Source organism: Motacilla alba, chromosome Z, assembly GCF_015832195.1.
Source record: "Motacilla alba alba isolate MOTALB_02 chromosome Z, Motacilla_alba_V1.0_pri, whole genome shotgun sequence".
In the NCBI taxonomy this organism is placed as follows: Eukaryota; Metazoa; Chordata; class Aves; order Passeriformes; family Motacillidae; genus Motacilla; species Motacilla alba.
In genome coordinates this window covers 71,738,977-71,765,152 of record NC_052046.1, presented here as the reverse complement: position 1 = coordinate 71,765,152, position 26,176 = coordinate 71,738,977, and the positions used below count along the sequence as shown (strand labels likewise).

Sequence of the window (26,176 nt, the reverse complement as noted above, 5' to 3'; positions counted from 1 at the left end):
CTTCTGCTGGCACATGGTTGAAATGCCACCAGAAAAGGGCTCGACCAAGGTGAAAGACATGTAAAAGAAATTCTTAAAAATTTTGCATTGGGGGAAAAAAAAAAGTCTTTTCAACTTAAAAAAAAAATAATTCTAATCAACTTCCAAAATTCTGGCTGTGCATTTGAAACAATAAATTCAGGCTGTGTCAAAGATAATTACTATTTTACTCAATTTCTCTTCGTGTTACTGTGCTTGCTCACACTGCTTAGGCCTGGTACTTGCAGGATGCAGCAAAAGCCAGTCCAGTAAGAAGAGAGCCGTGAGCCAGGATGAGCACAAACGCAACAGAGTGTGAATAAAGCTCTAAAGAATTGACTTCATAAATGTGAAGCAGTATCAGTCATTATTCAGAAGAAATCTTTGCAACTCAAATGCCACTGTTCCATTTAATGGATGTTTCTTCAGCTTCAAAGCTTCAAACCCATCAATTTCAAGGATTCAACGCTCATTCCACTTTTAGCTTTTAGCTCTAGGAAGAAACAAATTCCAAAAACTTTACTCTGCAGCACAGACATACTTTATTAAAATGTTTTTCAGACATTGGAATAATGCGAAAAGGACAGAAAAACCTTCAACATTGGCAAAATTACAACTGTTTCCCATACAAATGTAGACTAGACCTCTAGAGACTTTGTTTTGTTACGAAAAATTGTAAACAAGTAAGGCAATCCATATTAAAACAGCTTTCTAATTTGTTAGAAAAAAACCACATAGGAAAATTTAAGCTGGTAACACTATCTTAACAACACAACCACAAGGTGTAACATGAATCCTCTTCCAGAATTAACAACTCTAAACCAATCCCCAACAGCACCTAAGATACAAAGAGGTTGTAGCAACTAGTCTAGAGTGGTATAATCTAAAAAAAATCGATCCCCAAAACACACTGGAATATTCCTACTCCAGCAAGGTTTCAATGAAGAGAGACTGGTGTATAAATCTGAGAGAGAGACAGGAGCATCAGCTGAATTCTCCTTGTCAGGAGACAAGCTCACATCCTGCGAGGAAGTCGAGATGCTTGCAACAAACCTTCTTTTTCCTTTTTTTTTTTTCCTCCTTTTTTTTTTTTTTTTTTTTTTTCTCCTTTCACTGGCAGAGGAAATTTAAGGCCATCAGACTCGCAGCTTTAAAAATTCACAGACAGGAAAATAATGTTGTGCTTCTCAGAAGGCTCTGTTCTGCAGGCAGGGATTACCACGGCTGGAGGAGCCTGGAGTGGCTGGAATTTCACATGACCACACAGCCTCTGTTGGATGCCCTTTGCTCTGCCTGTTGTGAACAGGGAGAACCATTTACAACCAAAAAAAAACCCCAGAAAAACCAACAAACAACCCAGCAGCAAAATGTTCAAAATGCTTTTCTACTCAAAAGAATCTACTGTACTTTTTAATATACACTTTAAATTAAGCACATATTAATTTTATATTACTCATAGATTAATTATCAACATACATTGATATATTTATATATAATCAATTATGTATTAAAGCATTTAAATATATATTAAATGTATTATTATATTTAATATATAATTTAATTTTTATATATATATGTATATACATACATATATATATATACACACATATGTATGTATACACACTTTTTAATATATGAAATTATTGGCCTGGCAAGGTACAAACAAGAGTCAGCAAAGCTGTACAACCTGTTTTACCCAGGAATTAAAACAATGTTACATGTCCTTTCCTATTGAGGAGCAATAGAGAACAGGTATCAGATAAATACAAATAATTGCCATATTTGAATCAGGGAGCATAAACAAGAACCTTGAGAAACCTTGAGAGTTTTATATAAAAATGTAACATTGCTGATCTCCAACACATCCCTTTTTTTGGTCTTCAAAACTTCATTTTTTCAGCATGTCAGGCACATTTTCTCTCAAAGAGTTTTCAAATCTCAAATTATCTCTATCAGAGAAAATATGTGAGTATCTCACTTTATCAGAGAACATATTTTCTCTATCAAAGAAAATATGTGAATATAAGACACTAACATGACTTTCTCTATCAGAGATAAAGGGAGATTTAAATCCTGAAAACTTTCAGTAAATTTACCTACTTAAGCCAAGTTTACTATAAACAATTGGCTTGGGGGGAAATCTTATGAGGAACAGAGTTTAAGGGGAAAAAAAAAATCCCCATATCTTAAACTTTAAAAAAAAGGTACTTCTCTGAAAGAGGATACATTAGGCAATATTTTCAAAAAAACCAGCTCCATACTTTCCTTAACTACTGATTAAAAAAAGAAAAATGTCCACACTCAAATTTTCAATATTTTTTAAAGAATTCATTACTTATATCTCCATTTTTCCAACGTAAATAACCTAGTTAACCCTAAAAGAAAATACCTGCTGACGGTAAATGTCTTCCTCATCCAGAGCTTCAGCTACTTCTTCCTCAACTTCCTCATCTTCCCCTTTACGTGCTGTTGTTTTGAACACAGTGCTTCTCTGAGCAACCTCCTGCAAGACAGTTTTAAGACTTGAACTCTTAAAAAAAAAAAAAAATCTGTTTATCACCTGCTCAAGACCTTGAGAAATGGAAGCTCCAGCTCCAGCTGCTGGGAAAACTACTTGTACTCATTTTGTTTGCACACTTCTCAAGTACTGATCATAAACAGCTTAGTTTTAAATGTCTTAATGATTAGAAGGACTGTTTCTGACAACACAGTCATGAGGTTCTTCCACAATCTTATTTTTTTGAAATATATTTCAATATTTTCTTTCATTTACAGCATGTCACAGTAATTATCCCACCTCAAGTTTTACTAACTCCTCATTGCTTCACGTGGAGTTCACTGTGGGATTCCCCACTCCTCATAAGCACACAGGCTTAGGGAAAACTGATTTAGAAGACAAATCACTCAGAAATTTACCAAAACTTTCTTTTCAAGGCGTATTCTAAAGCACTGCCCAGCTCCTGCCATGAGGAAGGTGCCTGAACAAGTAATTTTTTCACTATTGAGACTCAATACAGAGTTAAAAAAAAAATAAAAAATCACAGGGTTCAGTAGAGGCATTTCTTAACTGCAGCTAGCTCTCCAAAAGGAGAAAACTTTACCAAAAAAACCACTGCAGTGGCATTCCTGTATGGAGCCCTAATCTGAATCCTTGTAGGTGATGCCACCACAGAAAAATCTCAGACAGATGTGAGGTGCTTTTTTACCTCTCCCTGAGAATTTTTCAGCACAACTTTCACATCTTCGCCGGTGCCCCAGGAATTCTGGTTCTTCCAGATGAGGTCAGTGGGAGGGCTCGCAGTTACTCCAGCATTTGCAGCCCAGATCTGACAACAGAAGGCACACAGGAACATTTTTTTACCAGTCTTACCGCATTTCCAAACTCAGTTAATGCATTTCATTTAAGTGATGCTGTGAATCCCTTCCAGTGAGGAAAACCAAGCATCTCCCAAAGCTTTGTACAATAAAACACATGTGTTTTTAAGGCAGGGACTTTAGAATATGTAATGCAATGTAAAATTTTCACCTGTACGTGGTGAAAATCACTGCTTCACGCAGAAAATTCTGAAAAACATCTCTGTATTAATTATCCCAGCAATTGGCACAACGAATGCCCAACACAAACACAGGTGGTAACTTCCTGAAAACGTACAGAGGACGGACAAAACTAAAAATTCTTTTGTCTTTTTGGCCCATAGAAGTTGGCCTGAAGTCCATTTCAAGTGTAACTTGACAACTTACTGTAACAGTCTGGCCTGCCTTTAGTACATATCTTGAGGTATATCTGTAACTTGCAGAAGTGTCTCCTATTTTTCGGATCATCTCCCAGCCTCCCATAGGTTGATCCTAAAAAAAAGGAGGGAAAAAAAATAGTATTTCCACCAGCATTCATTTTTCTGCTATGCATGTAGTGTGTTTTATCTTTAAGGTTGTGACATACATAAAACTTACACTGAAAGGGTTTATGACCACTTATCTTCAGCATGGAATTAGAATAATTTTAGGTAAATTTATCTTACCTCTTATGTGAAGTTAAAGCTTAATACATTCTGCTTTTGAGTTCTGATGTTAACTTAACTAATGTTTATGATTTGCATCAGTTTTGTTATCAGTTGGTCCAGAGAAATACATATTAGTAATAAGTATTATATATTAAAATCCCCTTACAAATATTTATTGTTTTTTGAAGCACAGAATGGCAAGCAGTATTCCAAAAAAACAAAATATTGCTGTTAGTATTCTTAAAATATTTTTACATATGCACACTTGCCACCACATAATCCCTATATCATTTTTTTTCCTATCAACTACTTGAAAAGCATTAACAAATTATATACAAGTCATCTTTACAGAATGACTGCTTCAAAGCAAGTAGGTATTTTTTAAATTCAAAACAAGAGTTTTAAATTAAAAACAAGCTTTTTTTCAACTCTCTCACCAACACAGGTTCTCATCATTCAATAGTTGCCACTGTCAGTTAAAATTATCTAAAATAAACTAAATTATCTAAAATTATCTAAAATAAATTATCTAAAATGAATTATATAATTCAATGGATGCTGACATTCAGTTTGTCATGCACCAAAACATACCAAACTTAGAGAGGATTTTATAAATTTTAAAAACTATTTATTTATATAAACTATCAAAACACTCATGAATATTCCCCAAGTACAGTTTACTACACTGCACTACAGGGAGTTGCTCAACTCCAGACCCCCTAGAAAAGTGCTAAAAACATGAACCACCCATGGTTACTGGGAGCAAAACTGATGCTTCTTCTTCCTTATGAAACAAGGGATGTGCAGGGAAATTAAATAAAAGGTGGGGGGAAAATCTATGTGTTAAACAAGTATATGTGTGTGGGGCAGATCAAAAAAACCTACTCAAAAAAGCCCAAAAAAGGCAGGTTCTAACCCACCAGAAACAGTTTTTGGCCTGGCTGAATTGAGTCATCTACAGACTGAAGTGTCTAGACCAAGAGAAATGTCAAGGTTTCTTGAATTCACTAAACAAAACCGTCGCTCCCCAGGTGTGGTAATTACAGGTAATTAAAACTCACATTATCACTGTCTGGAGGAGCCTGTCCATATTCTCACTGATTAGAGGGGACTGGGATACTTGGAACCAGGCCAGCTCATCACAACAAGCTGCCCTTTAGTGAAGATGAAGGAGGGAAATGTACTGTATGTTACAGCATCATTCTGAGGGCAAAATAAGGAAGCGATTATTATTTAGCAAAGGGTTCTTCATTTGCGTAGATATGGGTATGCTCCCAATACAAATTCTAAGCTATTCACAGAACCATATAATCTCAGTAGTCACCATAACAGTGGCTTTGGCATGGGAATTGAGGGCTCATAAAATTGTGGGTGCAGCCAAGGAAGAAGAAAAGCGATGATTTAGGAAACCTCTATGCAGATACAAGGGACATTGGCAATTAACTTCATCAAGACCTTTATTCTGCATCACTATGTATTTATTTTGAGCCTTTTTAAGGCAGAGAAAGTGCTGAAAAGGCTTCTAAAGCAGCCTGGTGTCTGTTTGCAGCATTTCTTATCAGGAACAATGCCATCTGTCAAGTTTTACAGGTGCATTACTTGCAAGGCAGAACGCAGAAGTGTGAGGTAACGATTTAGTGCACAGGACACCTTGCAGTAAAACAAAAGCACCAAAAATCCTTGGGGAAAAGTCACCATCACCATCAGATCAGTGTGTGAAAGCTTTCTTTGGGAAACACCAGTTCCTTAATGCCACAGGCTCTGGGGTCAAAGGGAAGCCTGGGAGCTGCAATGGCACCGAGGATGCCCCAGCGCCTCAACTCAGAACACGAGCGATCGCTTCCAAACCTGCTCAGAGGTGTTCTTCAAGCGGATGAACTTCCCATCCACATCTATCTCCTCGATGGACACGTTCCCCGTGGCAGAGGCAGAGTGGGAAATGGTCACGCTGCTGCTGGCTTCGGATTCCTCCACATCAATTCTCTTCCTCTTGCCGCCGGCCGTGCGGACACTGCGGCTGGACGAGGCGCGCGAGACGGTCACCCGGGAGGAAGGGCTGGGCGACAGCTTCAGCCTGGTGTGGGCAAGGGAGAAAACACACACACACACACATCACATCAGGGAAAAGGAGGCTCAGGGAGGGAGCTCCTTGCTCTCCACAACTCGCTGGCGGGACGGTGAAGTGAGCTGGGGGTCGGGCTGTGCTCACGGGGAACGCGGGACAGAGTGAGAGGAAACAGCCGAAGCTGGGACAAGGATGGTGTACACTGGGTATCAGGAGGAATTTCTTCAGTGAAAAGGCAGTCAGGCTTAGCCCAGGGATGTGGTGGAACCATCATCCCTGGAAGTGTTGGAAATACATGTGGATGTGGCACTTGGGGACACTGGGAGACTTGGGTTTAGTGCTGACTATGGCAGTGCTGGGTCAACAACTGTATTCAAATCTTTCCCAGCCCTAATGATTCCATGATTTGGTTTCACTTTTTCCACTTTTTTTTTTTTTTAATAAACTTCCTTCCATCTCCTCTTCTTCCCTTAGATTTATAGAGCAACGCAGTAAACAAAGCATGTTACATGAAGAAGTGAAGGCTGAAGTACTTAAGAGGTGAATAAGATGATGTCAAACAGCTGATTAATGCTCCTGGAGCACAGAATACTGATGGACTACTATATTAAGAGCATAAAAGCATTTCTGTGCATTTGTTGAAGACTACAAAGAAACAAAAACCCTAGGGAGACTTAAGCCACTGTGGGAAATTAATGCAAAAACACAGTGGCATAAAAGCTTTGGCTGTTTCATCCCCACAGTTGAGAGGAATCAGCAGAGAGCAGCTCAGAATACAGTGAAGAACAAAACTGCTTTAAATGACACTTGTGACAGAGGTGAAAATTCTCAGAAGAGCTCTGAGGCCAGATGTGGAAAATGAAGCTGGCTGATGAGCTGGGCAATCATAATGGCATTATGACTTTATTATAATTATTCTATACTTAGAGGAATTTGGATAACAATTAATTAACCCTGCATTTAATTTCGAAGAAGAATATTAACCATGGCACCAAACAGGCATACAAATGATAATTCATTACTTCTTCTCTGCTGGATCTTAACCAAAAAAACCCTCAAAAACCAAAAAAAAAAAACCAATAAAAAAAATAAAAAAAACAAAACAAACAAAGAATCAAAAAAGGGGGTTTGCTGCAAGTGTGCTTGGTCTCATGGTGACTTTGAACTGTGTCAGACAGGAGGGGGCAAAAACAGTGCCTTGGAAAGCAGTCAAGCACCACTAAAAACTGCTTTTTAACAGAGAAAAGAGACAAGAAAAGCACAGAGATAACAGAGACACCGCCTTCTTGCCATGTCCTTTCCTACCTCTCCTCTTCACCCTCCAGCAATTTCCGGTATGCATTGATCTCCATGTCAAGTGCCAGTTTAACATCCAGGAGTTGCTCGTAGTCACTCAGCTGCTCCTGCATCTGATTTCTTATCTCTGCAATTTCCTTCTCCTTTTCTGCCAGTGTTTTGCGGCAGTTTTCCTGCTCCTGGGCCAAGCTGCTCTCCAGCTCCTGTGCTCTGTCCTGCCATGCTCTGGACTAGAGGAAAAGCATTGAAAATTGAAAACATCAATGGTGGCACAGACAAAAGCCCACCCAAGCCTCCGCGTGCTCTGCTGTTCAGGAAACATGAAATTCAAAATACAGAAGTTACGTTCTCCCCTGTTTCTGAGTTCAAACTCACCCGTGTGTTCAACTTCCTGCTCTCCACCTCACCTACTACAAATATAAACACCTCAAATTCCAGTGAAACTTGCAACATCCTTGGGAAAACAACTTCTTTGCTCCCTTTTTCTGAGGTCTGACAATATGCTACTGTACTCGAATTTACCCGGGAAAGAAAAATTGAGCTTGAAGAGTTTAAGTGTTTAACAGGTGCCAGACAGGACACAGGAACACAGTCCTAAGCTGCACCAGGGGAGGTTTAGGCTGGACATTAGGACAAATTTCTTCACCGAAAGGGTGGTTAGGTATTGGAATAGGCTGCCCAGGGAGGCAGGTGGAGGAATCACCACCCCTGGAGGTGTTTCAGTGCTCTGTAGTTTCCAGATGTCTGCTTTGTGCTTTGGCTTGGTGCTGCTAATCCTGAATTCTGGGAGGCAGCTCCCCTAAAGGAATGGGGGTTGTTGTCAGTGCAAACCTGCCTGCCCGTCCTTAAAGCCTCCAAGGCTTGCTCAGAGTGTGGTGATAAGCACTCCTTGAAGAAATCTGATTTGTCTCCTGCTTCAAAAAATTCCATCAGGTCGGCAGATCTTAAAACTGTACGCCCAGAATGGAACGCTTAACAAAGAAAGCCCAAAATGATGGCAACTTTTTGGTTTACATAAGCATGCTTTCTTCTGTTTCACAGCCCCTTGGGATTTTTATTTTTTTAATTAAGGAGCAGACACAGGAACCAATGACCCATAATCACAAAGTTTGTTATGCATGCATCCAAATTTAGGAAGTCACCACATATTCCAGAGACAGAGAGGAAAGGGAGTCTACATGTCTGATACAAGGGACCAGTATAACTGGTTGTCAGTGCTAAGAGTCAGATAAGGAATTTAATAAATGGAATTTTGTGTCACACGGAAGACCACACTGGAGTCTAGTACAGAGCTCAGTGCTGGCAACTCAAGCCAGACCAGCACCAGAGATACGAGATTTCCAAGAAAATAAAATTAATTTAATGCTACTAAAGTGGAAAATAAAAGTGCCCTGGCTGACTTCACTCACGCTACCATCAAAAACCACCCCAAAACCACAGCGAAATGGTTTCTTTGGTGGAAAATCACAGTCAAAACGACAGAAGTTGATTTTCCCTGAAGTTGATTGCCCTGAAATTAGCAACAAACCCTTTTGCCAGTTCAGAAGCAAGTCCTCTGAACGAAGCTGTCACTCCTGAAGTAACAGAACAGAGGAAATTAACTTAAGAAAACCTGTTGATTGAAACCCCAAAAGATGATGGTAATCTAAAGGCAGAAATAAGACCTAAGTGACCAAAACTTTCCATCCAACTCCTGTGGATTCTCATGCACATTCATTACATCACCTGATCTTTTCCAGAGACTAACTTGACTAGATAAAAGGAGAACTAGGAAGACTCTTACTAGTATCTGCCAATTTATTTGGAAAATTAGGAAATAATGTCCCCCCAGATTTATATTTTTCACTAGAAATACACAGAGCCTTCATGTCCTACTGTACAGGAGGAATAAAATTCAAAATGTATCACAGAAAGGATCAAACAGTACTAGTATTTTATATTAATAAAAAAAGTTTAAATTTTTGTTGCATTTTCAAGCGAGCTACAAAAGCTTACTGCAGAACCTACTCCTAACACTTCTGATTTTCACTCTGGATTTCCCACTGCAGCGCACATAACGTTACAAACCGGCCAGTACTGAACATATCACTTGTCATACATTATGTCATGCTTCTCTGAGTGTGATCTATGCCCTCTGTGATCTAGGAATAACCAATTTCTGCTCAAGATCCTGCCCTACAGATGCTAAGTACAGTTATTTGATGTTTTCACTCAGTCTCCCATTCTTAATCTGGGCAAGATCATGTCGTTAGTTTTGATTTTTTTAGATGTCTCGGTGCAAACTGGATCTAGGGTGAAAAGAGCCTGCAAATTCCAGTTCTGGCTTTGAATGTTGCTTTGTAGAATTCTATAGGCTGGTTGGGTCAGCACTAAACTGCTCAGAGTGTCAAGAACATTTATTACACATTTGTCTAAAATTGCCTCATCTATCCACAAAAATTTTCACAAAAGCCAGTTAACAGTACCCTGTTTCAAACACTGGCTCTATAGCAGAATACCACACACAGAAAAAGAAAATAAAGTTTGTCAAAAGGAGACATTAAGGAATTTGAAAAAGTACAGAGCAGGAGGAGAGAAGACGAACTCTGGTTGTGACACTGAACAAACTGAGGGAAAGACATGCCTTTAATACAAAAACCAACAAATGTAACAGGAAGAAAAGCCCTTTAATCCAAAACCCAACGTCTGTAAAGAGCAGGACCGAGGAGGCAGAGCTGGATACCTCTTTCTGGAGGCTGGTGATGTGGGAGGACAGGCTGTCGATGCGCATGCGGCTCTCGTTCAGCTGCTCCCTGATGGTGTTGGCTGCAGAGCTGCTCATCTCCGAGGACAGCCTGGCACTCTCCAGCTGCAGGGCACCAAAGCGAAGACATCAGTTTCAAAGTAACTTTCACCAGAAGAAGGAATGAATCACCAAAAACCCACAGGCCACGCTAAGCCACCCTAGTTCCTCTCTGCAGCTCCAAAGCACCGAAGCTTTTCTTTCTTTAGGGCTAAAATGTGGTTACCACGTTGGATTGCCCTGCCTGGAATTCCAGTTCTCTGAATATTTACTTTAGGATTAAAACTTCCCCTTGTAGACATTACTGAAATTGAGCTACTAAGTTCAGTTTTCATGCTGGCCGAAGTTTATTTAATACACTTAAATGTTTATTTAATACGCTTTAGCTTCTTCTTAGTGAAGAAGCTAAACTGAAATTACCAATTCTCTAAAAAGAGGCAAACCTGTTAACTTTCAGGCAATATACATAAATTGGTATTAGTACCAGTATTCTGAATCACTACTGTTTCAATCTATCACTTCAATCTTGAATGGCTTTACTTTTATAAAGTAACTAAATAATTCCTGCTGAACACTACCACACACACTTGAGCTGCACCACAGATTTATTGAACTTAATGATGATGCAAAGCAATTTAATTTTTTTTAACTAAGTTTCCAAAAATACAGAGAAGTTTACCTGATGATAAAGACCAAGGGAGCAATGAGAGGTTGCATTTTTTGCTAAATCGTATTTTAAATCATCTTTTCCAAGCCAGATTGAAGGCCTGGAGATAAGCAGGCTGAAAAGACCAAAACTGATGGTAATAAATTCAGTTTATATGAGCTTTTATGATGTAAAATCCAACTTTGCTTTTAAAAAATACTAACTGCAACAAGTACAGCCACAGAAACCAGGTTCAGTTGAGACATCGGGGTGCCTCCTGACATAAACGCTGAGTAACAGCACAGGAAGGAAATGATGAAGTATAACTGATTTCAGATTTCTGCCTAGATGAGTGAAAAACAGAAGTTACTAGGCATTGTAAAACTTCCCCATGTTTTGTATGGGCTCAGAGGACTCTGTCTTCTCAGCAAGCCCCATTATTAAGTTCTATACAAAACATGGGACACCTTACTGATCATTGCTCAGTATCATTCTTAACAATGCACAAACTCTCCTTGAATTCACAGTAATCCCAGCATTAATCATTGCCCCCTCCAGACCACCTTCACACAGTGCTTCTTTCCCTTCTGTTATTGTACCTGATGAGGATTAAACCTGCTCCCCAAGTGAGATGTGAAAATGCAAATCCACACTCAAACACACGCTAATTTCAAACCCAGCTCCCTAATAAACCCCTCCGAGCTGCCAGCAATTATGCCATTAAGCCAAACAAAAACAAAGCACATCAAACAGCTGTGTGAAAACATGTTCTCACTTTGGAATGGTAAGTCTCTTCGAGCTCCTCTTTGTAGAGCTTCACTTGTGCATCGTGCTGCTCTCTGATCTCGTGGAGGGCCTGGGCCAGTTTGTGCTCGTACTCAATCTGACGCCCAGAATCAACCTCGACCAGGCGAGTTTCATGCTTCCTTCTCGTCTCATTGATTTCCTGTAAAATCAATTTTTTCTGTGAGAGCCAGAAAAACATGCTAACACTCAGTAAATACAGGACAAAAAAAATTTCAGGAGGCTATCCTGCTGAGTGGGGAGTAATGCAGGTTCTAGTATCAGATTATTTTGGCATGAAGCTTTTAGTAGAAATGGTCTCCCTACTTTTATTTTGCAAGAGCCAGTCATTAAAATAAGAGCTAGGACACCATCAGCATTTTTTTCTGAGAGTTCTCGGAATTTTCAACAAATACACCTCAGCATCAATAGATTTTAAAAGTATGTTCCTCCTTTCTTGAGGTATCTTCCGTGCTTCAACACAACCAAATTACTGCGAAATAACAGTCACCCCACTTTCCCCATTTACTTTCTCTGGAAAGAAAGGGATTCCAACAATATGAAACAAAGCTGAAAATACTTCTAGCAAGAAAAGTGCACATGGAAAAAAAGACAGTATGGTCAAGCACATTTGTTACTGCCCTAAGGTTCCTCCTGCAAAGCTTCAAATGCCACAGGTGAAAGGGAGGGTGGCAAGAGAAAGTTCTAAGAAACAACTATTCTTCCACTTTTGTTTCCATTATTCAAAAGCATCCTATTAGAAAGGTTTGAAATTAAACACATTGCAGGTCCAGAGCACCTGTTTGAGTCTCCCTCGACTTTATTTCTTATAATGGGATTATGTGGGAAATTACTAATCTACTTTCTCATTAATAAAAAAAAGACATGTGCATTGCATACCATGATCAGAATTTAAGATGAAGCAACATGATACATGAAGTTATTTTACCCCAAGGATTCAGAGTTAAAATAATTTTTCCTAGAAAAAGGAAGTTAGAAATCTTCATGCTAGAACGAAGGTAAACCCTACTCTGAGTAGGAGTTCAGACAACTTGCAGAGGTACCTCCCAGCCTAAATTATTTTCCTGTTCTAGAATTTCCCATACCAGTTGCCTTCTTCTCTTTAAAGATGTTAATTCGTGAGGCTAAATTTACCTCTTCATACATATTTTTACGGAATTCCAGGTCCTCAATGAGGCTCTGACAACGGTTTTCAAGGTCCACTTTCTGCAAGGTTTCGTTTATAAGCTGGTCCTTGGCAGCAGCTAAAGAAGCTTCAAGCTTTAAGAAATAAAAAAAATCAACACAAAAATTATGCAGCAGAACTCACACAATGGCCAAAGCCTCACAAACTACAGCTAACTACACATTAAGGTTAACTTAACAATCAAATCCCAATATTTGCCCCAGTAATATTACATATCACACAAACACTTTTGCAGTTGCTTATACAAGTGAGTTCTATATAGTTCACATTAGTAATTGGCATTAAAATTGGTACTTAACAATTTTCCTTACAAATAAATTTTTAATACATGGAAAACACCAGTTTCCTTGTCTCCACAACTCTTCTTCTAGAGGTGGAGCCGCTCAAGGTTACAAATCTAAAGGCTAACAAAACTAGGACAAGAGGTTTTCCTCCTCATTGTGCCACCAGAACATGCAGAACCACGGGCAGAACCAAAAGGAGAGCAGAGAGAAACTGTTATTTGTCAGTTATTGTCTGTTCTTGTGAAGTCAATCTGCCCCACAAAACATTTCTGAAAAGTGTCAAGTGTCCTTTGAGTCTTGACCTGCTTTCTTCCCCAAAGTAACATCACTCCTAATTTCAGCATCTGCAATTTTAAAAGCTCTCTCAGCTCTTAAAATTGACAGGTTTTCATCCTTTTTTTTGGTTACAAAGTTGTATTTTATCAGATTGGCAGCTCATAATACAGAAAACCACCTCACTCGCTAAGAGAACCTGATGGCTACATATCTTTTCTTCTCACCTCTCTAATTTGAGCTTTCAAATCTTCAATTTCTCCCTCCAGACTTTTCTTATCACCAAAGGCTGTGGCCAGTGCAGCTTCTTTGGAATTCAGGGCTGCTTCAAACTCACGAAGCTTCACCTGGGCTCCATTGAGGTCAGATTCCTTTTTTGCATAGCTGGAACAAACCAGAGAAAGTGGTTGCAGGAGAACCTAGAAATGCCTCCAAAATAGACTGCTGGCTGATAAAGCAATCTGAATCTTGGACTTGAGAAACGCCTGTCAAAACCATTTTGTGTTAGCTAAATTTACTGGGCGTTGCAGCACCTTTCAAAATTGGCAAAGTTTCACAGACCCAAGGAAACAGACCCAAATCCTGTCTGTACAATATCTGCCATCATAGAAACTACACTGGGGCAGAAGTGATTTCTTTATGAAGGCAAGCACAGAAGATTTTCAAATTACCTTCAAATTACTTTTTGTGTCTAGACAAGCAGTCAAACATTTTCTAGGTGTTTATCTCCTAAACTAGCATATTCAAACAGAAATCAAATGAGGGGAAAAAAGTAATGTCACATAAACACAAGTTTATTATCCACAAATAATACTGTAACAGGCTACTATCAAAAACAGGAGAATGGAAACCCATATTCATGAATCAAAGTGTTTCTTGTCCTTAGATGGCACAAGCAGCCATCAGATGTGTAACAAGTCCTTCAAACTTAGAATTAATTAATTTTTTTTGCCTGGGATATCCACATTTGTCTGTCAAGGGCAGTAGCATGTAGAAGTCCTAGATGGTTTTAATTGAACTATGAACTTTTTAAAGAAAAGGACAGATTTAAGCTCAATAATATGAGAGCTGGCATATCCTTCTTTAATTACTATGCTTTTCTTTCCAGACGTTAAAAAAAAAAACAACAAAAAACCCCAGAATTAACAACATAATATGCAGAAAATTGGACAAATTAAAATTAAATTAAAATTTGATAGATTCAGAATACATCCACTACTCTTTTTAGTCACTGTACAGCTTATAAGGCCCAACAGCAATGCATCTCAACAAAATGAGACAACACAAAATCAACAAAATTTTAAAAGGAGACACCCTCAGCTTTAAAAGATCCTTTTTTTTCCCCCCAAGATTACCTGCACTTATCATGCTCAGGAGAGGTGCATGCACACAGAGGGATGCAGGGATGGGAATGCATGTCTGGAGGTTTCAGCACCACAGCCACACCACATGGCAGGCTTTACGCAACAGACTTAGCGCTCCTTAATCCCGATCCCGTGGGATTAGCACCTACTCCCCCCGCCGCATGGCATCCGAGGGCCAGGCTGGGAGCCCCTGAGACACACAAAAACACTCTCTTCTGCACTCAGCTGCTTCCTCCTGCTCAGCACTCCCCACTGCCTTAGTGGCATTTCACTCCTCAGACCCACAGCTGGATCCAGCGCTCGGACAGAACCACAGGATTTAGGGTTTGGATGGACAATCCTGTTTCCAGCTCTCTGCATTATTCCCTGGAGTTTCTGTCCTGCCCTTCCTATAAAACCCGAGCCTGCTGGAACTTCAGCATGCAAGGAAGGTGTGCAGCAAAAGAGGAAAAAGAAGGAAAGGAAGGTATGTTGCACATCTGTAAAAAAATCCCAATCTCCCCATCCCCTATTAGGAAGTATGAGGGTCCACAGCAGACATTTGTTGTTTGATCACTTTTGGGAAAAAAGCTTTAATCAAAACATGAAGAAACTGCTTCTCCCATGCTGAAACCAAGCCTACCAAGTAAGACCCTGAAATGAGAAAGTTGCAGAGTTTTAGACAGTGCTCCCCAAATTATCCTGGACTCTGGATCAAAGAAATTCCCCAAAATGTGCCACTATCCAAAGTGTTTGGACACCTTGAAACTGCTTGGATCCTAAATCATTTTAATGCAAGTACCTTTTTAATGCATTTACAGACTGAAAGGCAGCTGAGAAAAGCATTCTTGCCACGCATCAGCAGAGAAAAAAAGAGTATTATAATAAAACAGACTAGGAACAACAACATTATTAAAACCCAGTGTAGTACCTGTGCCACAAAAAGTATTACCAGTTGGATCAGCCCTTTCTGGCTTGTTTGCAACAAGACTGTCTGTGAAGCCACACTATAATTTAATGCAACAAAAGCCACAGCAGGGGGGGTGGTGGGTGGGTGGAGAATTAAAATTAAGCACTATTAGTTGTTAGTGACATGAGCTGTCTAACTATGAGACACCTCATCTGAACACATTCTCAGAGAGAAAACAGAAACTAGAGCTCAACACTTCAAACGCTGGAAGCCAGATGAAATCTCAGCAACTCAACAGAGTCATCCCAGCCCTAAAGGGAATACAGGCACGGAGCAAAAGATCAGAAAAGCCTCTGTGATTTATAAAAACAAACACTAATGTATACAACACATACTTCACCCTTACACCCATTAATTTTGACCAGGAAGAACTTCAGCCTCTTGACAATAGATGCCTTCTTCCTCCCTAGAGAAAGCTACATCTGAATACAGCAAATGAAAAAACCTCAAACACCTTCCTGTTGCAGTGTTCAGAAATTACCTAGAACTGTGCTCCTTTTCAAGTAGTTTGACTCATGAAAGGAAAATAAAAGCAAACAAGTAATTGCTGACTTGCATCTTTTTAAAAGAAGCAGTTTGGTTTTCTCTCTTTTGACTTCAAAGTGCGTGGATCTTCCTACCCATGGAATTGTTTACAACAACCTAGAATTTCCCCGTCATCTCCTTAAACTTCTTACTAAGATAATAGAAAAGCCGTACAAAAAAACCCAAAAACCCACAACTAAACAAAAATCCCAAAGAAATAATTTTCTAGCTGAGCTGACCATCTGGAGCCAGACAAACCACACGCCTCACGCAAGGCAAAAAGTCAGCAGCCAGACTTTGGGAGGTGCAATTCAAAATTTCCTTTGAAACTGACCAAGTGCAGGATGCCACCAGCCTACAGCAGACTCTTCTCACCTCCCACACCCCCACCCACTCTTTTCTGCCGCTACTTAAGAGCCTGATCACAAAACTAAGCATTACCAACACTAATCAAACCCTCCTCAAAAAGCATGGGCTTTCAGCCAAGGCATGACATAGATACACACGTGTTCCAATTCCTGATAATGCAACCTATATTTAGACCCATATAAAATTACATTTACTGAACAGTGGGTTGGTTTCCTACTCCAGTTGTAGAGAAATATGAAAATAATAAATAAAAAAACCCAGCTGCAGTCATGAATTTTCTATATTTTATTTAGCTAGCAGTCAGTTTCCCACATTTTTTCCCCACAGCAGACAAAATGCTAAGGCTGTATTTTGCAAGAAAGTGGCTTAAAATAATGTAAGAAGCACCTAAGAGCATTCAATTTTTTTAATAGAGACTGACATGAAAATCAGAGAAACTGGACAAGTTACTCTGTAAATAAATATACGTAACGTGTTTTCAACCTTGTCTCATGTTACCCATTTTATTTAAACGTAGTGTTTGCAACCAACAACAACACACCACCTCTTGTCACATACTGCTCAGCTGTGACTCTGAAGTCACAAATCCAGCCTGAAGTTCATGGTCATCTGTGTGAACCCCACAACCCCATTTCTAAGCAGAAACTACGCACACAAACATATCAAACCACTGCCCATTACCCTGTCATCATTACATGTCCACGTTTTTGACACCAAATATTTATGTCCTATACTGCACAGAAGACATGCTGACTTCAGAATATAAATTCTTACATTTCAGTGGCTTGAATTATTTTGCAACAAGTTAATCACCCCACTCTTTCCCCCTCTGGATGCTCTGTGGTACACATCCAAACAGTGACAAATTTCAGATGAAGGCTCTGAAGTTCCACTGACTCTGATCTTTTCCTCACTTTTCAAGATCACCTATGATAATACAAACATGCCTAAAATAATTTCAAGTCAGCTTCCTTCCCATAGTACCTCCCCAGCTCCTTACAGCACACGTGCACCCTGGAAAAGCCTGGAACAGGTGTCACATCTTTGCCTGCTCCGACACCACATGGTTCTGTGTAGCTGCTCAGGATACCAGCTGCAGAGTGCCACACACTTGCACAGTAATTCAAGCCACAGCCTGATGGGAAGCTGTTCCTGATATTTATTTTACTGCCTAATGTCAGTGCAGAAATGTACTTCAGAGTGTGGATGGGAAGGAAGGCCAACTGGAGATGAAAAGCCAGCCAGCCAGATAAATTACCTCTTTGATATTTAAAATTTAAGTTTAGTTCCTTGCCACAATTACATTTGCTATCAATGCTTGCACTCGACAGAGCACCTGAAGATAATAAAGGAAGATTAAGTCCTTTACCAACACCTTCAATAAAGCACACAATTTCCTTCGAAGTTACTTTAATCACACTGTCTCCTGTTCCAGGAGAGCAGATGTCCCTCAACACTGGCAAACTGCCACAGTGAAACCCCAGCCTGCCAAAGACAAATGTAAACAATGGGTTTCCTAAATGAACTAGAGTTAACACCAGCTTATACCTCCTAAAGAACACAATTTCCTCACACGACCAACCAGAACGTGGGCAAGTCCAGCCGGGGATTTTTTGACCCGCTGTACATTGAATTAAGTCCCCATCGCAAACATTCTTTGAAAGAAATTTTCTTTATCTTGGAAACCATTTCTACTAGTGGAAAACTATGCTGAAACCTGACCCATCAGCAGAGCCACACGACACAGCAGCCAGCCTTGGCTTTCTGAACGGCCCTTGTTCAACAGGACTTGGTGACACAGCTGCGCCAAAATTCACAATGTGCACCCTTGTTAAGTTAATTGCTCCAGTGACACACAAGACCTTTTCCCCCCACCATCCCGGCCCAGCAGTTCTCCCTGGTGTGCACTTGTGGCAAATGATGAACCCATGACACATTTCCCCTTAAAAGCAGAAGCTTTGTCCAGTCTTGTAGGATGTGATGGAGCAATTGGGACCTGCTGCTTAAATGACGGCATTATGACATGCCCAAGGATCACATCCTTCACTGATTTGTGTGCCTTGTCTATTTAATCCTTATCTCAAGAAAAATGGAACTTGCAGCAATCTGAACTCCAGCCAAGGCAACGCTGCTCAGTTGTAGGAAGTGCACTCTGCCTAAAAATAACAGGACTTGTTACCCCAAAATAATTTGTTGCTAATTGTATCATCACACGCTTTGAGACTCCATAATCCTGCTACCTACAGGCAACCTTTATTGTTCATGAGCAATGAGCATGCTGGAAATCAATATGCACAGACATTTTTTTCTGTGGAGCTACTGCTGGTGTCTGCCACAGCCCTTGACTGGCAAAACTGTAGCAGTCACAATTAACTACACTCTTTATTTACAGGAAGTATAGGCATGTCTCTACATCAGCCAAGACCAATGGCAAAGCATAGGCTAAAGCCCTGTCTAATCACTTATGAGAAAATAAATTGGAAATGCTGTGAAATTGGTACGGTCTCTCAATTATTTCTCAAACTATGGAAGAGAGAGTTCCCTCCCCTCCACCTCCCAAGAGCTCTCCAGGAACTCTATAGCCCTAAACTCAAATCACATGTTTTTCCCCCCCAAGTCTTGAGAGACAGAGATCTATTTTCCTTTATGTCCATTCTGCCCATCACAAGCTTCCTACTTACACAACTATTAGTATCACTTTCCCATCCCCTCTCTGGCACAGAAACAGGGAAGCTCTTTTTTAATCTCACTTTTACCCCCCCTAACTCTTTAGAGATTTGGAGTATCAAGGGAAACCCTCATATTTTTGCTACAGCAGAACTCACTGCATGGCAAGCACTCTAGGAGAGCATGCAACAAGTCTGCTATATACAGGAGTGTAAACAAATAGTAAACAAATGCAACTTTCTTGAGGGATTAGAAGTATGAGTAGAGCAAGCTTTTTGGTGCATCACACCATATAGACGGCACTGAAGTCAGCAAATCCAACAAATAGGTGACTGGATCTTTAATTTTTGTAAAGAAAGACTAAGAAGTCCCACAGCACTTCAAGAGTAACCAGAAGTTCGAGTTTGAGGCACTAAGAGTGACTGAAAGATGACTGGAATAAAATGGATCAAGCAATTAAGAAGGATGCCGTGCTGACCAGAGGAAACAGAGTTGCACAAGAATAACGCCTGCAAAAATACTCAAGTAACACAAGAAGGCCAGCTAGACCATGAATGGTATTGCCTAGCTTCAGATAACGAAGTGACAAATCATCTTTGCTTCCTCCTTAGACCCAGAACACCTGGAGAGCCATTTCTCCCTCTTTGTTTCTGTAAGGAAACAAAGCCATCACTAATTTGAATGTTATGGCTACCAGAATACCTAAACCATACAAACCAAACATGCCAGGTAACTTAACTTTTTTTTTCCCTTTTTTTTTTCCCAACTGGCTCTCTAGTTAGATCCAACCTACTACATGCTCACATTTTAACTAAAGCCAGTGCATACAGCACACTGCAGTTCAGCTTTCAGAGAGGGCAAGGAAAATCCTGTTGAGAACACACATCCTAATCTTAACTTGCAAACCTTCACAGTAATCCCATGCACACTTGTGCAAAGTGCTTTTAAGAGTATTTTTTTGTCAGGCTGTAATGTGACTTAACAGCTCTAAGAAACCATGAAGGAGCGTGCTCCAGTTCAAGTGAAAAACCCCTCTGCTCCTTTTTAAGACTTTGCAAATAGAATTACAGATAAGCTTAGATATCCCCAAGATATCCATCTTAGCACTCAAAGACGACTAAGAAACTGCACGCCCATCGTGAGGTCAGGCACCAGACAACACCAAAGAGCCAGAAACAAGTGGAATCCAGGAGCCCCAAACAACATTAAGTGCTTGTTTTACTAAACCATCCAGGAGTTCTTGGCAATCAACACCCCGCCCCGACAAAACAGGTTTTTGCCAAGTATCCCGTCACAGGCAAATGCAAGGCAGAATATGCAGATGCCCATGTCCACATTATTAATGCCTTGGCTCCAGCCACAAAAAGGGAATCCTCTACAGACTGAATGTAGATCCCAGTCCCACGCATGGAGTCTTGTGAGAAGCTGACACAAGAGAGTGTCTTCCTCTATAAAATCACGAAGATATGGAAATTCCTGGCTTGACCTTGGAGTCAAGTAATGTTGGTGCCTGTCAGCAGCTACACCTGGCTTTCCCCTATCACTGTCAATGACTACTTTGATTTAAGACTTTCATAAGGCACCATGAGAGAACCTCAAGAACAACCAGTCTCACTAATTAGAAGCTCACGGTTTTAGATTTTTAAATAACAGAGTCCAAAAGATATCAGAGCTGTCTGCAGACAGGGAAGAACATCAATATGCTGGTTACACATGAAGTATCTTTCTCATGAAAAATCAGGGCTGAGAGGGCATTTAAGACACAGTAGCAGAGGAAGAATAACAACTCTGGAGACTTTTTCTCCATCCCAATATTGTCACACTTTGTGATTCCAAGACTAAAGCGTGAACACCTAAAACTGCAGCAGTCACAAAAATCAAATTGAACGTAAAAACAAACAAGGAACGAAATAAACAATGTTTAATAAGCAAAATCTAGTGTCTCAAAATCAGTTCGCGGCAGGAGCAGGGATCTTGGCACTGTGCCCTAAAGCTGTCAATCTGGGGGATGTGTGGACACAAATTCTACCTTTTGTAACATCTGAACATCCACGAGGGCACACAAAAATTACAGTTCCCTTTGGTTTAAAGTATGATCCATGTATTAGCCAGTCAGTATTTTCACATTATGAAGTTAATCTGTTTCAGAAAGGTTCAGTTTTTCATCCCGAGGCAGTCTGAGCTTTAAAGACAGCCCTCTGTCCGTGCAGGGGCAGGTGAATAGTCATGGAATCACAGTGCTAAGGGACTGGGATGGAGTCTGAAGTCCCAAGCCCCCAGACACAAGCAGGGATGCCACTGACTAAAGCAGACCGTTCAGAGCTCCATCAAGCCTGGCCTGGAACATTTCCAGGGATGGGGGCATCCACAACCTCCCCGGGCAACCTACGCCAGGGCCTCACCCCTCTTACAGCCAAGAATTTCTTCCCGATATCCCACCTACACCTGCCCTTCTTCAGTTTAATGCCGTTCCCATCTCGTCCTATCACTCCGTGCCCTTGTCAGAAATCTCTCCCCAGCCTCCTTTAGTTACAGGAAGGCGCTCTAAGGTCTCCCTTACTGCGGGGAGCAATCAGAGCACTTCACCTCATTTCTTAAGCGCCAGCCTCCCCGTACAACCTGTTCCAGCGCCTCACCACCCGCACAGTTAGGAACTTCTGCCTAATACCTAACCCGTCTAACCAAAACTTCCCCTTTTTTTCCGTCCGCACCGGTCGGAGCCATCCCGGAGCATCCCCGCGGATGCTGCCGGGGCCGGGGCACTCGCACCCGGCAGGGGCGGCGCTCGGGGCCGGCGCTTCCCGCCGGGGCGGAGCGGCGGCAGCGCTGCCCGTGCCTCTTTCATTCATTCCCTCATTCATTGCCGGCCGCGCAGCCCCGGGCCGAGCGCCGGCGGGACGGGCGGGCGGCAGCGCGGGGCGCGCACCGCCGCTGCCTCCGCCACCGCTCCGCCCGCATCCCTGTCCCCACCCCGCCATCCCACGGATGCTTCCCGGCCCTTTCTTCCCCCGCTGCCCACCTGCCCAGCAGCTGCTCGTGCTCGGCGCGCAGCTTGCCCAGCTCGATCTGCAGCTTGGCGCGCTCCCGCGCCGTGTCGTCCAGCGCCCGCCGCGCGTCCGCCAGCTCCGCCTCGTAGATCGCCTTGAGCCCGGTGACCTCGCGGCCCCGCACCTCCTCCCGCTGGGTCACCTGCAGCTGCAGCGCGCTGTTCTCCGTCTCCAGGCTCCGCACCTTGTCGATGTACACGGCCAGGCGGTCGTTCAGCTGCCGCAGCTCCTCCTTCTCCTGCAGGCGGGAGATGCGCGTCGGGCTCTGCGGCATCGCGGCGACGGCCGGGCCGCGGGCCCGCGCCGGCGTGGGGTCGGCCATGGAGCGCGGGCGGGGGATGAGGGCACCGGCGGGGCGGGGAGCGGGCGGGGAGCGACGGCCAGGCGGGCGGACGCACGGACGGACGGACAGACCGCCGTCGCCTCCGCCGGCTCCGCACAGATCCAATATGGCCGCGCGCCCGCCCCGCTGGACCGCGCTCGCGGCCCACCCGCGCACGTGACCGCGCGCCAGCCAATCGCGAGCCGCCTTCTGCCGCGGGCTAAATTCAAAACCCGCCAACGGCCGGCGGGCGCGCCACTGAGGCCACGCCCACCGAGCCACGCCCACGCCCCGCGCGCGTTCCCGCCCCTCATTCCCGCCCCCCGTTCCCGCCCATGGCTCCGGACAAAGGGACCCGGACCCCGTGTCCCCTCCCGTCGCCGCGCCCGGAGCTCCCCGCACGGCCGCCCCCAGCGCCCCTCGGCCGGCCGAGCGCTCCCGGGGAGAGACACTGGTTTGGCGGTGTGGCTGTAAATTACAGAATCGCGGGATAAATCAGGCGGGGGTGATGGAGCCCGGCGTGCGGCCGGACCCCCCTGTCAACAACAGCATGGCACCGAGCGCCGTGCAGGCTTTCCGTAAGCACCTCCGGGTACCGTAACTCCAGTACGTCTCAGGGCAGCCCGTTCCAGTGCCTGGCCACCCGTTCTAAGAAGAAATTCCTCCTGATGTCCAACCCTAGCCCTCCTAACTCTCCCCACCACAGCTCCAGCTCATTTCCTCTTGCCCTTGTTCCCTGGGTGCAGAGCCCGACCCCCCGGCTGTCCCCTCCTGGCAGGAGCTGTGCAGAGCCACAAGGTCCCCCCTGAGCCTCCTTTGCTCCAGGCTGAGCCCCTTCCCAGCTCCCTCAGCCTCTGCTGGGGCTCCAGCCCCTTCCCAGCCCCGTTCCCTTCCCTGGCCACGCTGCAGCCCCTCCATTCCCTGTGAGAGGCCCAGAGGTGACCCAGCACTGGAGCTGTGCCTCAGCAGGGCCAGCACAGGGCCAGCACTGCCCTGCTCCCGCTGCCACCCCACGGCTGGCACAGCCCAGGGGCCATCGGCCTCTCGGCCACCTGGGCACCCCTGGGCTGTGTCCAGCTGCAGCTATAAACCCCTGATAAATAAGGAATTTTGCTGTGCCAGATGTTTCCTACCCCGAATTTATGTCTCCCTCGCCCACAGGCTGCTCGCTGTGGTTTAAAAAACAATGCGTGCTCCTGCTGCTGCCTGAGCATCCAGTGTGGGGCTGCCTTGAAGGAGTTTGGTATCCAGGGATCTGCCAGCTACAGGATGAGAGGGCAGAAGGGGCTGTCCAGGGAGGTGGTGGAGTCACTGTTAAGGAGGGGCTGGAAGTGGCACTCAGTGCCATGGTCTGGGTGACAAGGTGGTGTTCACTCATGGACTGGACTCAGTGACCTCAGAGCTCCTTCCCAACCTAACTGATTCCATGATTCTGCGTGTTTGCTCAAATCAGGACTCGGAGAGCAATTCCTCAGATGGAGTCAGCCCGATTTGGGAGTCTGCATTTTCATATTCCTTGGCTGTTGTCAGTGTGGCTCCTGAAGTTTTGCTGCCAAGTGAGAGGCACTCTCAGGTTGAACATTAATTCTTCAGGAAAAACAGGAATCCTTTTCCAAATTTTCACTGCTCGGTGACAGCCCTTCTAACTGCAAAAAGAATATATTCCAACCACAGGGGTGTATATAACTAAAGTAATTAAGTCATAGTTGGGAGCTTCTGCTTTTCCCACATGGTGCCTTTGCTGACACAAACCATTATCTCTGTTTTTTTCCTCCCTGCCATTTACTAGAATTTGCTCCTTTTCCACTGGAAAAATAGAAAAGCTGGGTAACAAGAGTGATAGCAGCTGGTAAAAAATTCTGCAGCACCTGCTGGAACATAAAATTGTCAGCACAGTAGGATTATAACCCGGGGTAATTTTACAGTGCAGCTGGCACTGGTGTGAAAGGATCTGTGTTCACAGGCAGTACAAGGGACAAAGTTTGGGAGGTTTTATTGTTGGACAAACTGGGCCCTCTGCAAGTGTTTAGTGCTGGCTTTGGTGCTGTCGGGTTCCAGAATTTAGTTTGGTGCTTGGTTTTAAATCAAGGAGTTTTCATTTCGTTATAAAAAAATGTGGTATCATCCCTCTCCCACCCCACTACATTTGTCTTGCAGTTGGTCTGCCTGAAGCAAAGCACTTTTCTCTCCCAACAGAGGTATGGGTGTGATGTGTTCTATTTCACCTTCCAAATCAAAAGGATGTATTAAAAATCCCAACTATTTGTAAGGAGGCCTTCCTTTTCCCCTCAGAAGCCTCAGCATTCATATTTTTGTTGTTGAAACCATTGCATTTCAGCTTTCTGGTCTACCACATGAGATTAAACTAAATGGTGTTTATTTAGCAGACAAGATTGGCTAATACTATAAAAAAATATTAATGGCAACAAATATTGCAGTGGAAGCAGCTGGCCAGATCAGTCTTCTTGTTGTAATTACTCAGTGGAAAAACTAAATGTTGGTCTTGCCGATTCCATGCTTATTTTTCACCAGTCTGTGTTTTCAGGTTGCTGCTTCTACCTAATAAAAAAAAAAAGATGTTGCATTTCCTATGCACCTAAAATTATTATAATAGTTCAATCTATTAATACGTCATTATTAAAATATATATAAACTTGTGTTGATTACAACAGCAAGACTAGCTTCCATAAAGAAATAAGTAATCATTGCTACTGTCAGACTTCCCTGCAATTTTTTTATACCTGAGATTTCTTTCTGGTGCTTGTGTGATTGAATTCTTCCTGCTGGATTAGTCTGAAAAAGGAAGTGAGTAAATTATGAGTCTTCAAACTGTGTCTGCGCTGAAGAAACTGAGTATCAGCACTGTTCCTCTTTACTCACAGCAGCTCCAAACAAACAAACAAAAAAAGGAATGTGGTGTTTACCTGTGTGACTCAGCCCTGCCTCTGACACACCTCCAAAATACATCACAAGTGCTTTCCACATGCGTTCAAAATGCCAGTGCAGCTGCAACGGATTAATTTTAATTTACTTATTTTTTTGCAGTCAGCATAAATTGTGTATATGGGGCTTGTACACAGTTTACAGACCCAACAGACTACACCTCTTGGACTCACCTCTTCAAAATGTGGAAAGCATTTCAATAACTGAGACATTTTTAAACAACAGCCTTCCAACATGCACCATTTAGTAGCAAAGGTTTTCTCATTGATTTAAATTTTGGGATATTTGCACAGATCTTGTAATTCCTAGTAAATGAGCCAGTTTTGCTGTTGCCAACTTTGTATTGCTAAAACAGATTTTATATGCATATATAATAATTTGTATTTATAACATATTTACTTTTAAAGTGGACAAGAATGACAGAGAATACATTCTGCATATGTGTCCATAGTCTGAGAGTTACTTCAGAGATTCAGACATTGTTCTCCTAAAGAAGAACAATATAAAAATGTTTAAATTCATATTACCTAACCTGAGTACTTATGAAAAAATACTATCTGTTTGTTTCCATCTGGGGAGTGTCTGCTAAAGAAGAGTCAAAAAGAGAACTTGCTTCAGTCTGGGCTTTCAAGAAA

At 42.6% G+C, this 26,176-nt stretch overlaps 1 protein-coding gene across 2 annotated transcripts; it reads right to left on the bottom strand.

The window, feature by feature from the left end:
• Window positions 1-546: 546 nt before the first annotated feature.
• LMNB1 (lamin B1) lies at window positions 547-22,741 on the bottom strand. 2 transcript variants are annotated; one of them, XM_038123841.1, is made up of 11 exons: window positions 22,249-22,741; window positions 13,583-13,739; window positions 12,747-12,872; window positions 11,584-11,754; window positions 10,103-10,228; window positions 7,390-7,610; window positions 5,868-6,093; window positions 3,760-3,864; window positions 3,225-3,344; window positions 2,408-2,521; window positions 547-1,311 (listed from the first exon to the last, which is right to left on the bottom strand). In XM_038123841.1, the coding sequence occupies exons 1-11, from the start codon at window positions 22,596-22,598 to the stop codon at window positions 1,270-1,272; spliced, it is 1,758 nt and encodes a 585-aa protein (XP_037979769.1). In that variant the 5' UTR covers window positions 22,599-22,741; the 3' UTR covers window positions 547-1,269. The 2 variants fall into 2 exon arrangements, with proteins under 2 accessions (XP_037979769.1, XP_037979768.1); XM_038123840.1 differs by lacking the exon at window positions 22,249-22,741 and adding an exon at window positions 14,711-22,192.
• Window positions 22,742-26,176: the final 3,435 nt, after the last annotated feature.